The 12,518-nt window shown below is 46.7% G+C and overlaps 1 protein-coding gene and 1 long non-coding RNA gene across 4 annotated transcripts in view; one reads left to right on the top strand and one right to left on the bottom strand.

Moving 5' to 3' along the window:
* The window catches only part of LOC105526550, a 9,351-nt gene extending 9,026 nt beyond the window's left edge, over positions 1-325 (bottom strand). Inside the window, exon 1 of the long non-coding RNA XR_001004091.1 lies at positions 218-325. This is a non-coding gene — a long non-coding RNA (uncharacterized LOC105526550). The remainder of the gene's footprint in view (positions 1-217) is intronic.
* COQ7 (coenzyme Q7 homolog, ubiquinone (yeast)) lies at positions 238-12,048 on the top strand. Of its 3 annotated transcripts, XM_011962571.1 has the most exons (7): positions 238-372; positions 4,892-5,070; positions 6,464-6,578; positions 8,261-8,400; positions 10,096-10,164; positions 10,857-10,935; positions 11,922-11,938. In XM_011962571.1, exons 1-6 carry the CDS (start codon positions 300-302, stop codon positions 10,932-10,934), a joined length of 654 nt encoding a protein of 217 aa, XP_011817961.1. In that variant the 5' UTR covers positions 238-299; the 3' UTR covers position 10,935; positions 11,922-11,938. The 3 variants fall into 3 exon arrangements, with proteins under 3 accessions (XP_011817961.1, XP_011817960.1, XP_011817962.1); XM_011962570.1 differs by having other exon boundaries at positions 10,857-12,048; XM_011962572.1 differs by lacking the exon at positions 238-372 and adding an exon at positions 543-639 and having other exon boundaries at positions 10,857-12,048.
* Positions 12,049-12,518: the final 470 nt, after the last annotated feature.

Below are 12,518 nucleotides of genomic sequence, written 5' to 3'. Positions count from 1 at the left end.
CGAGAAATCACTAACCCTATCCTGATCTTTGAAACAGCAATTTAGCATTTTCATCTCCCTGGCAACCCAAGGCGTCTTGGCTTCCTTGGTCTTCCAGTGATTGATAGTGACCCCACCCAATATAATCTTTCTGTTTGTCGTATCTAACCAACCCAATCCCTTGCGCGGGGCTAGGGGGCGTTCCCACCGGTGCGCGGGCAAGCTGAGCCTGCCTTACGTCTGCTGTGTGTCATCAGTCTGAGCCAAGGGCAGTATTGGCCCGCTCCGTTCGACGAAGTGGTTGCTTTTTTGTCCCGGCAATGAGTTGCGCAGGGGCGGCAGCGGCTCCCTGCCTGTGGAGGCTGCGCCCGGGCGCCCAGCGGTCGCTCTCAGGTAAAGGGATGCGCGCACAGTCCTGCGCTAGGCTAGCAAGGTGGGGAATTTTCGCTTGAGGTTTGGGTCGAAGAGGTCACGGGGGAGAGGTTCGTAACGTCACAGGCCTGCGACGGAGCGCGACTGCGTGACTTCAGCTTACCGGGCGCTGGCGGGCGGGGCGGGGCCTGTAGTTCGTGGCGAGAGTGACGGGAGGACCGGGGTGGTTTCGGCAGTGATGCCTGGGGAGTGACGCAGAGGCACACCTGTGCAGTGATGTCACGGCAGGTGCGACCAGCTTTCCGAGTCGAGGACAGTTGGCGACACTGAAAATTTAGCGTCTCAGGGAGTCTCTCTTTTTGTGGTGTTTGCCCAGGGCCTTGCCAGGCAAAGTGTAGCCCGACGACCAGCTGTCTCCGCTACTTCTGGGAGCTCGCTAGAAATACAGATTGTCCGGCCCCACTGCGACCTACTTGGTCGGTATCTGTGGTCTGTGAACAGGCCTTTTAGGTGATTTGCATGCACTGTAAACTTTGAGAGCCATCAGTGTAGTAGAAGGAGCATCGAATTTGGAGTAGAGAGACATGGTTTTGGACCATGGTTCCTGCTTTCCTTGTTTCCTCTGTGCTGCCTTGGAAAATGGTCATGAACCCAGGCGCGGTGGCTCCGGCCTATAATCTCAGCACTTTAGGAGGCCAAGGGTGGAGGATCACCTGAGGTTAGGAGTTTGAGACCAGCCTGGCCAACACGGTGAAACCCCGCCTCTACTAAAAATAAAAATTTTCCGGGCGTGATGGCAGGTGCCTGTAATCCCAGCTACTCAGGAGGCTGAGACAGGAGAATCGCTTGTACCTGTGAGGCAGAGGTTGCCTTGAGGCGAGATTGCACCACTGCACTCCAGCATGGGCATCAGAGCGAGACTTTGTCTCCCCAACCCCCGCAAAAAAAAAAAAAAAAAAAAAAAAAAAATTTGTCATGAGGTCGTTTTCTCAACGTTAAATTACTGTGTACCACCTTCGGGATTTTTGCCTAATGGCAATACTGCTTGAACTTTTGATTACTAGATGTGTTTTTTTTTGTATAGCCCTGTCTCATTTTAAAATTAAATTAATTTCCTTGAAACGAAATCCTTATGGTGAATGGGAAGCCAGTGCCACTTGCCACAAATGGATGAGTAATTATTAAAAAAAAAAAAAAACTGAAATTGAAAAGTTACAAAATTGTATTAAATACTGTCTTTCTGTTACAAAGGGGAAATTAGCAGGGTGTTGGGAAGGTGTTGAGGATATGCCAGCTGTAAATGGAGATATCTTTCTTAATGAAATAAAAGAGATTGCAAGAGAATTTAAAAGAGTACCCCTTACTACATGGGGTTATTTATTGCATATCCATAAGCCACTTAAAATTTCATAGGTACCACACTGGCATGTTTCAGGCTTTGGGAAAATATGGACGTAAAGTGATGCATTTGAGAGCTTCTAGCACCGAGCCTCAATTTTATTTTAAAGTGTGTGGCAATGCAGGCAAAACTCTGAGGGTTGTTGAATGTGAATTTTAATGCTGCTCTGTTCAGCCAGTGAGCATAACAGAATAAGAATCATTTCTGTTTTTAAAGTTACTTTGCTTCTTATATCTCATTTTATCCTCATAACTCAGTAAGATAATTTTATTATTATATGTTTTCCCTTAAAAAGGAAAGAGCCTGATTATTGCCCTTTTTTTTTCTTTTGAGACAGTGTCTTACTCTGTTTCCCAGGCTGGAGTGCAGTGGTGCGATCTCAGCTCACTGCAGCCTCCGCCTCCTGGGTTCAAGCGATTCTCCTGCCTCAGACTCCCAAGTAGCTGAGGCTGCAGGCATGCACCACCATGCCTGGCTAATTTTTGAATTTTAGTAGAGACGGGGTTTCGCCATGATGACCAGGTCTCGAACTCCTGACCTCAAGTGATTCTCCCTCCTTGGCTTATCAAAGTGCTGGGATTACAGGTATGAGTCACCAATGATTACTGCCAATTTTATGTGTAAGAATTGTCGATTCTGATTTTCCCAAGGCTGGTGTTGGAGATGGGACACATGTTTTCTGTTTCTTTTTTTCTTTTTTTTTTTTGAGACAGAGTCTCACTATGTCACCCAGGCTGGAGTGTAATGGCACCATCTCAGCTCACTGCAACCTCTGCCTACTGGGTTCAACTGATTGTTCCGCCTCAGCCTCCTGAGTAGCTGGGACTACAGGCGCGCCACGATTGCTGGCTAATTTTTATATTTTTGGTAGAGATGGGGTTTCACCATGTTGGCCAGGCTGGTCTTGAACTCCTGGTCTCAAGCAATCCACTTGCCTGGGCTTCCCAAAGTGCTGGGATTACAGGCGTGAGCCACTGCACCCGGCCTATCCGTCTTTTGAGTCAGAGATGCTCAGTGAGATGAAGGGGATCATGCCAAGGAATGGACCAAAGCTGGGTCATTACGCTTCAGAACTTACGTCCACGCTTCTTTATTAAAAGTGTGACATTTATAGCCCCATCTGGTAGAAGATTTCAAGTGCAGAGCCACCCCAAATTTCACCAACCCACCTCATCACCTCGTGTCCAAAGCATTCAAGCCTTTGTCATGAAAGAACCACATATGTATCCAAAATGAATTTTTTCCACATATTCGCTGGATGTTGAAGTTAGCCTAAGTGAAAAGACGTATGCATAAAAGACATGGTAGTCACGGCCTAAGAGTGCTAAAACATTACAAAGTGATACCAATGCTGACTGGGGGCGGTGGCTCACACCTGTAATCCCAGCACTTTGGGAAGCTGACATGGGAGGATTACTTGAGCTCAGGAGTTCGAGACCAGCCTGGGCAACATGGTGAAACCCTGTCTTTACTAAAAATACAAAAAAAGTAGCTGGGCATGATGGTGCACGCCCGTAGTCCTAGCTACTTTGGAGTCCTAGCTACTCTAGAGGCTGAAACAGGAGAATTGCCTGAGTCCAAAAGGTGGAGTTTGCAATAAGCCGAGATCGTACCATTGCACTCCAGCCTGGGCAACAGAGCCAGAGTCTGTCTCAAAAAAAAAAAGTGATACCAGTGTAGATCGAAGCTGCCATTACAAACTAAATGACCCCTAGGTTTCTATTTTCTGTATCTGCAAAATGAGGTGAATACACCTTACACACCTAAGAATGCTGCAAAACTCTTCCTTGCAGGGAAAAAAGCCTCTTGAGTTACTCTGATATAAGGCCCAGAGAATATAATTAAGGTGTTAAGGTTAGGAGATTTATTTTTAAAGATAAAATATAATCTGTCATGAAGAATTTACATTTTGAAGATAAGAGTTCCTTTGAATTGATTTTGGACCATAATGAGGTTAAATCTAGACTCTAAGGCTAGTCTCAAAATCGAATGCCCAAGGGTGTGGGGTTTTAAAATTTTTTCTCTGTTTTTTTTTTGTTGTTGTTGTTTGTTTGTTTGGTTTTAGACAGAGTCTCACTCTTGCCCAAGCTGGAGTGCAGTGGCACGATCTCGGCTCACTGCAATCTCTGCCTCCCGGGTTCAAGCTAGTCTCCTGCCTCAGCCTCCCAAGTAGCTGGGATTACAGGCATGTACCAACACACCCAGCTAATTTTTGTATTTTTGGTAGAGATGGGGTTTCACCATGTTGGCAAGGCTGGTCTCAAACTCCTGACCTCAGGTGATTCGTTCTCCTTGGCTTCCCAAAGTGTTGGGATTACAGGTGTGAGCCACTGCGCCCGGACAGGTGTGGGTTTTTTGTGTTTTTTTTTTTTGAGACGGAGTCTTGCTCTGTCGCCCAGGCTGGAGTGCAGTGGCGCGGTCTCAGCTCACTGCAAGCTCCACCTCCTGGGTTCACGCCATTCTCCTGCCTTAGCCTCCCCAGTAGCTGGGACTACAGGTGCCCGCCACCACGCCTGGCTAATTTTTTGTATTTTTGGTGGAGACGGGGTTTCACCAAGTTAGCCGGGATGGTCTCCATCTCCTGACCTTGTGATCCACCCGCCTGGGCCTCCCAAAGTGCTGGGATTACAGGCGTGAGCCACTGCGCCCGGCAGTTGTGAGTTTTAAGAGAACTTAGTCTGTGGTTCTCAGCCTTGGCTGAAGTGAAGACTTATGCACATAGCTTCTAAGAAATATCAATTCAGACCTCCTCCCAGAGATCGATTGGGGAAGAGCACCGTATTTTTGAAAGCTCTCTACGGGCCTCTCCTGTACAGCATGTGCTGGGGGGAAGTGTGCCAGAGGGCTGGTGAACTGGAGAACCTTGCCCATCTAGAAGCGGCTGCCATGTTAACTGCCTGGCAAGAAGATAGGCTCAGCATTTCCAGATCTTCATACACTTAAAGTGAAGCCAGAAATCCAGATCTTTAGGTAGAATCCTCTTTTTTAACACTGTAGGTTAAACAGAGTACACTTATGGGCATGCCTGGCCCATGGGGAGCTCATTTGTGACCTCCATCCCAAAGTGCCCTTTCTTCTGTCTGTAAAAGGAACGTTTGGATTTTACCTGAACGTAACGAAGAATAAACACTTGCATTTCAGCTTATGGAAGAAGAATCGTTGTCAGATTTCGCAGTTCAGGAATGACCTTAGACAATATCAATCGGGCAGTTGTGGATCGAATAATCCGGGTGGATCATGCAGGCGAATATGGAGCAAACCGCATCTATGCCGGGCAGATGGCCGTCCTGGGTCGGACAAGCGTCGGGCCAGTCATTCAGGTGGGTGCTTCTTCATCTCCCTCACCCTGGTCTACCGAATGGGCAGATCTAAAGGTCTTCAAGTAATCAATCACGGGAGGTCAAGCGTTCCCTAGGGAGATGCCATTGTCTCCAGGAGAGCAAAAGTTGGTTCTTGGTAGAGAGATGGAGAGCAAAAAGCATATTGTTGTTTTTATGGATAAAGCACAGAGACATATAGTACATAGACAGGTATGCAGTCATAGTGTGTCCTTCACAGGGATTGTGTGGATTGAATGAATTGCTTGCATTAAAGCTATTAGACGGCCCCTGGCACTTAGGAAGTGCCATCTAAGTGTTAGCTGCAGCTAGCATTCTCTCTTCTTCCTCTCATGTAAATAATATTTGGGGCCAGGTGTGGTGGCTTACGCCTGTAATCCCAGGCCGATGGACTGCTTGAGCCCAGGAGTTTGAGACCAGCCTGGGCAACATGACGAGACCCTGTCTCTACAAAAAATACAAAAATTAGCTGGGTACAGTGGCTCACACCTGTAATCCCAGCACTTTGGGAAGTAGTGGCGGGTGGATCACCTGAGGACAGGAGTTTGAGATCAGCGTGGCCAAGGCAAAACCCTGTCTCTACTAAAAATACAAAACAAATTAGCCAGGCATGGTGGTGCACGCCTGTAGTCCCAGTGCTTGGGAGGCTGAGGCAGGAGAATTGCTTGAACCTGGGAGGCAGAGGTTGCAGTGATCTGAGATCGCACCACTGCGCTCCAGCCTGGGCAACAGAGTGAGACTCCGTCTCAAAAAAAAAAAAAAAAAAAAAATCCCCCCCCCCCCCACACACAGCAAAGTTAGCCAGGTATAGTGGTGTGCGACTGTAATCCCAGCTAGTTTGAGAGACGGAGGTTGGAGGATCACTGGAGCCTGGAGGTTGAGGCTGCAGTGGGCCATAAGCTTGCTACCGCACTACAGTCTTGGTGAGAGAGTGAGACCCTGTCTCAAAACAAGCAAACCACAACAACAACAAGATGATACTATTCTAGTAGTCTGGAAGGAAATTACACAACAGCTAATGTTCTGCCTTCCTGATTTTGAAATGGGTTAAACATGTCATTTCTTATGCGTGTGGATCCTTGTTACTTACTACGCACATTATGGGCCTGAGAGACTTCTGCTGGAACTGTAGCTCATGGCAGTCTTACCTGGAATTGAGATAATAGATTCTTTTGTATTCTCGGCGCTATCTTCTCTTTGTCAAAGATTCCTTTAGTCTGATGTCTTACTTTTTCCATTGACGTTTTGAGGGGAATGGCAGAGACAGCAGTTCCCATGATTTTCTCCATTTCTATTTTGTTTCCTATATGCTGCTTGGGTGAGTGGGAGGCCTCTATGGAATTCTTGCATGTCTTTATTTTTATGTTTCTTACAGAAAATGTGGGATCAAGAAAAGGACCATTTGAAAAAGTTCAGTGAGTTGATGGTTACGTTCAGGGTCCGGCCGACAGTTCTGATGCCCTTTTGGAACGTGCTGGGGTTTGCGCTGGGTACGTGTCTCTCTAGAAGAGCTTATGCAAGCTTGGGGATCTAGGATGATTAAATCCTTCAGGTATCATGTTCACAGTTCTTGCTATGTCCTCTTACGACCTCATTCTGTTTACTTCGTATTTTTCCAAAGTTAAATTGACTGCCTTTTTTTGTGTGTGGCTTAAATTTATGTAAGATAGAATCTTAATGTCAGTACTTAAAAAGAAAAAAGGTCGGGCGTGGTGGCTCGCACCCGTAATCCCAGCACTTTGGGAGCCCGAGGCGGGCAGATCATGAGGTCAGGAGTTCGAGACCAGCCTAACCAACATGGTGAAATCCCTATCTCTATTAAAAATACAGAAATTAGCTGGGTGTGGTGGTGCAGGCCTGTAATCCCAGCCACTTGGGAGGCTGAGGTGGGAGAACTGCTTGAACCTCGGAGGTGGAGGTTGCAGTGAGCCGAGATTGGCCCACTGCACTCCAGTCTAGGTGACAGAGCGACAGAGCGAGACTCCATCTCAAACAAAAAACAAACAAACAAAAAAACCAAAAAAATAGAGCCAGGATCTCATTCTGTTGCCCAGGCTGGAGAGCAATGGTATAGTCATAGCTCACAAAAAACTCAAACTCTTGGGTTCAAGTGATCCTCCCACCTCAGCCTCTGAGCCTGAGTAGCTTGGACTACTGGCACATGCCACCACGCACAGGTCTGTTTTTTGTAGAGATGGAGTCTCACTATGTTACCTAAGCTGGTCTCAAACTGCTGGCCTCAAGCCATCCTCCCTCTGTGGCGTCCCCAAAGTGCCAGGATTACAGGCGTGAGGCACCACACCTGGCCTAATGTCAGTATTATAAATAGAAAATACAGTAAAAATAAACAACATAAAAAAAAAGCTAGTATAATTCAATTGCAGCCAAATACTGTTCCCTGACAAAGATTCTCAACCTGAGGTCTGTTCACTCTTTTAAAAAAGGGAGAAGAATAAATGATATAAAAGATCAAAGATATATTCACCCCAAATGCTGACTTTCTCTTGGCCGTGGTCAGGATAAAACAGCATTGAAAAGAGAATGGCTTTTCTTACTATGTAATTCCAGGTTTAACACTGGGATCCAGTCTCTCCTAAAACAGTGGTTCTCCCTCAGGGTGAGTTTGCCCCCCTGATGAGGACATGTGGCAATATCTAGGGACTTTTTTTTTTTTGAAATGGAGTCTCGCCCTGTCACCCAGGCTGGAGTGCAGTGGCACGATCTTGGCTCGCTGCAACCTTCGCCTCCCAGTTTCAAGCAATTTTCCTGCTTTAGCCTCCCAAGTAGCTGGGATTATAGGTGCCCATCACCACACCGACTAATTTTTGTATTTTTAGGAGAGACAGGGTTTCACCATGTTAGCCAGATTGGTCTCGAACTCCTGATCTCAGGTCATCCGCCCACCTTGGCCTCCCAAAGGGCTGGGATTGTAGGTGTGATCCACCGCGCCCAGCCCTCGGGACAGTTTTGGTTGTCAAAACTTAGTTGGTGCTGATGGCATCTAGTTGGTAGAGGTCAGGGATGCAGTTCAATATTCTACCACGCATGGAGCACACAAGGAATGACCCAGCCCAGTGTCTGGTGCAGAGGTTGAGAAGCCCTGGCCATAGATGATCTCCATTACCAGTCATATCTGCTTCTTTCTTTTCTGGTCTGGGTTTAACAATCCCAGGGGCAGGGACCGCCTTGCTCGGGAAGGAAGGTGCAATGGCCTGCACCGTGGCGGTGGAAGAGAGCATAGCACATCACTACAACAACCAGATCAGGAAGCTGATGGAGGAGGACCCTGAAAAATACGAGGAACTTCTTCAGGTATTTGTCCATGCTCTAAAACAGGGCTGCTCAAGGAGAAAAGGGCAGATAGCAATTGGGTAAGAGGAAAACATACTAGAGATTGTTAGGGGATGATGGGGGTTTAGAGCCTCAGTTTAAAGGTGAGCAAACTGAGGAACAGAGAGGTGAACCCATCTGCCCTGGCCATATAGCACAGACAGAGCTGGAACTAGAACCCTTGTCTCCTTAGTCTTTTTTTCTTTTTATTTAGAGATGGGAGCTTGCTCTGTTGCCCTGGCTAGAGTACAGTGGCACAGTCATAGCTCATTGCATCTTCAAACTCTTGGGTTCAAGTGATCCTCCCGCTTCAGCCTCCTGAGTAGCTATGGGACTATGGGTACATGCCACCACACCCAGCTAATTTTTTTTTTCTTTTCTTTTGAGACGGAGTTTCGCTCTTATTGCCAAGGCTGGAGTGCAGTGGCGTGATTTGGCTCACAGCAACCTTTGCTTCCTGGGTTCAAACCATTCTCCTGCCTCAGCCTCTGGAGTAGATGGGATTACAGGCATGTGCCACTACACCCAGCTAATTTTGTATTTTTAGTAGAAATGGGGTTTCTCCATGTTGGTCAGACTGGTCTCGAACTCCGGACCTCAGGTGATCCGCCCGCCTCGGCCTCCCAAAGTGCTGGGATTACAGGCATAAGCCACCACTCCCGGCCTTTTTTTTTTTTTAAGAGATGGGGTCTCACCATGTTTTCCAGGCTGATTTTGAACTCTTGGGCTCTGGTGATCCTCTCTCCTCGGCCTCCCAAAGTGCTGGAATTATAGGCATGAGCCACCACATCTGGCCAGAACCCTTGTCTCTTGAGCCCTGTCCTGTTCACTTCTTTTATTTTTAATTTTTGGAATTTTTCATAGAGATAGTGTCTCTCTCTCTTGCCCAGATTGGTTGTGAACTCCTGGGCTCAAGTGATCCTCCTGCCTCGGCCTCCCAAAGTGCTGGGATTACAGGTGTGAGCCACACCACCTGGTGCTGTTCATTTTTTTTTTGAGATGGGGTCTCATTCTGTCAGTGCAGTGGTCTCCACCCGCACTGCAGCCTCCGCCTCCTGGGTTCCAGCAATTCTCCTGCCTCGGCGTCCCAGGTAGCTGGGATTACAGGCACACACCACCATGCCCAGCTAATTTTTGTACTTTTAGTAGAGATGGGAGTTCACCACATTGATCAGCTGGTCTCGAACTCCTGACCTCAGGTGATCCTCCTGCCTTGGCCTCCTGAAGTGCTGGGATTACAGGTGTGAGCCACCGCACCCGGCCCACTTCTTTATCATTGGTAGATTCTGAGCAGATGCTGTGAGCAGGAACCCTTTAGATTAAATAAATGAATAGATATCCTGAGATAATTTTCCACAGCAAATAAGGGAACTGTTTAGTTTTTTAGAGTCTAAATCTGAGGTTGGCAAACTATGGCCTGTGGCTAGCCATCTGTTTCTTTAAATAAACTTCTATTGGAACACAAGCATGTCCATTTGTTTGCATGTCTCCCGGTGGTTTTCTGGTTACAGTGGCAGAGTTGGGTAGTTGGGACAAAGTATTTACTCTCTGGACCTTTAGAGGAAAAGGTGGCCTCCCTGTCTTAGGCTTTAATAAGAGGCTTTAGCCTCCAAAATGAAATGGAACAGTAGGAGAGTTGGAAGGCTAACTTGCTTTGGTGTCTTTTTATTTAACCAGGTGATAAAGAAATTTCGGGATGAAGAACTTGAGCACCATGACACAGGCCTTGAACATGATGCCGAATTGGTAGGGCCCTGCTGTTACCTGTTCTGCTTTGGGACTCCTTATTTGGGAGGTTGAGGTTTCTGTTCCCAGAAGAATAAATTTTAAAGCGACAGCCAAAGGGAGAGAAAACCAATGATGTTGCTTTGACAAAAAGCAAGGAAGTGCGTTATTGCTCCAGATTGGGAATCTCCTTTCTTGCTTTATCCCTTCTCGTTTTCCCCCAGGAAGGTTTTTTTTTTTTTTTTTTTTGAGACAGTCTCACTCTGTCGCCCATGTTGGAGTGCAGTGGTGCAGTCTTGGCTCACTGCAGCCTCTGCCTCCCGGGTTCACGCCATTCTCCTGCCTCAGCCTCCCGAGTAGCTGGGATTATAGGCGCACACCACCACGCTTGGCTAATTTTTGTATTTTTTGTAGAGACAGGGTTTTGCTGTGTTGGCCAGGCTGGTCTCGAACTCCTGACCTCAGATGATTTGCCCGCCTTGGCCTCCCAGGAGCTTCATTTCCTTTCCTGTGAGAATCTGGATGACTCCACTGCTTTGGCAGTAGCAGAGGCATTCCAACATTTTGACTAGCTTTCTTCGAAACTAAAATAAATTGTTCCTTAGATCTATTTCTTATCCCGAGAAATCCAAAGCCTGCCCTGCCAGCCCTGAATCTTACAACCAAAAATGAGCACAAAACATGTTCCTTTGTTTGCTTATTGTTTTTAACAGGCTCCAGCCTATGCTGTCCTGAAGAGCGTTATCCAAGCTGGATGCAAAGTGGCGATATATTTATCAGAAAGATTGTAAAGTGTGTCCAGTTATGCCTGTCTATAAGAGATGATAGTAATTTACCAAGTGACATTTGCAGAGAAACAAGTGTACAGTTACCACTGTACTTTCGTACAATGTGAATTTTGTTAATTAAATTATAAGGTTTCTTTAAAAAAAACAAAAACTGCAGTGTTGATTTTTCTCTGGGTTGTGTTTTCTGCCATGAGACCGACAGGTTACCAGCCTTGTTCAAGTCACAGCAAACGAAGCTGAACCTTGTTTGGTCTCATACTTAATTTTCTTTTATATACATGTTTTTCTTTTACGTGTGTGTGTGTGTGTATATATATACAATTTTTTTTTTTTTTTTTTTTTTTGGAGACAGGGTCTCACTCTTTTGCCCAGGCTGGGTCACAACTCACTGCAGCCTCGACCTCCCAGCCTCAAGCAATCCACCCACCTCAGCCTTCCAAGTAGCTGGGACTACAGGTGTGCATCACCACACCTGGCTAATTCTTTCTATTTTTTTGTAGAGGCAAAGTCTCACTGTGTTGTCAGGCTGGTCTCTAACTCCTGGACTCAGTGATCCTCCCATTTCTACCTCCCAAAGTGCTGGGATTACAGGTGTGAGCCGCTTTACCAGGCTCATTTTCTCCTAAAACATCAAGGAGAAATCATTAATAATGTAACGGGAATCTTTAGGAGAAAAAACAATTTGGTTTACTGCTAACAAAAGATAATTGGAAACATGAGAGTATCTGAGATTGGCCAAGCAGAACTATGAAGTCCATCAAGTAAGTCAAAGACCATCATTTCCGTCCTGAATTGTGGGTGATAAGGGGTGGGAGAGTGCTACAGTCTGGATGTCTGTGTCTCCCCAAAATTCATATGATGAAATCTTCACCCTCAAGTTTGATAGAAGGTGGAGCCTTTGGGAAGTGTGAGGTTATGAGGGTGGAGCCCTCATGAATGGGATTCGTGCCTTATGAAAGGTCCTAGAGAGACACCTCATCCTCTCCACAGTGTGAGACTTCAAGGGGTGTGGGCTCTGAGGAAGCAGACCCTTCACAAGCACACATCAACCAGCACTTTGATCACGGACTTCCCAGCCTCTAGGACTGAGCAATAAATGTTTGATGTTTATAAGCCACCCAGACTGTGGTACTTTTGAGTCTCACTCTGTCACCCAGGCTGGAGTGCAGTGGGGCGATCTCGGCTCACTGCAAGCTCTGCCTCCCGGGTTCGCGCCATTCTCCTGCCTCAGCCTCCCGAGTAGCTGGGACTACAGGTGCCCGCCACCGCACCCGGCTAATTTTTTTGTATTTTTAGTAGAGACGGGGTTTCACCGTGTTAGCCAGGATGGTCTCGATCTCCTGACCTCGTGATCCGCCTGCCTAGGCCTCCCAAAGTGCTGGGATTACAGGCGTGAGCCACCGCACCTGACTGACTGGTATTTTGTTATAGCAGCCTGAACAGACTAAGATGGGCGTGTTGCTTCGTTCAAAGACTATACTAAGTTGTGAATTATTTGTGAAATTGAATTACAATCTTTTCCTTAAGGTCTTTTACCACCCCCCCCAAAAAAACCCCAAACTGATTCAAATTTTCATACTTTAATGA

Source organism: Colobus angolensis, unplaced genomic scaffold (assembly GCF_000951035.1).
Source record: "Colobus angolensis palliatus isolate OR3802 unplaced genomic scaffold, Cang.pa_1.0 Scaffold598, whole genome shotgun sequence".
Classification (NCBI taxonomy): Eukaryota; Metazoa; Chordata; class Mammalia; order Primates; family Cercopithecidae; genus Colobus; species Colobus angolensis.
The sequence above is the reverse complement of the archived record's forward strand: the minus strand, read 5'-3'. Positions and strand labels throughout refer to the sequence as shown.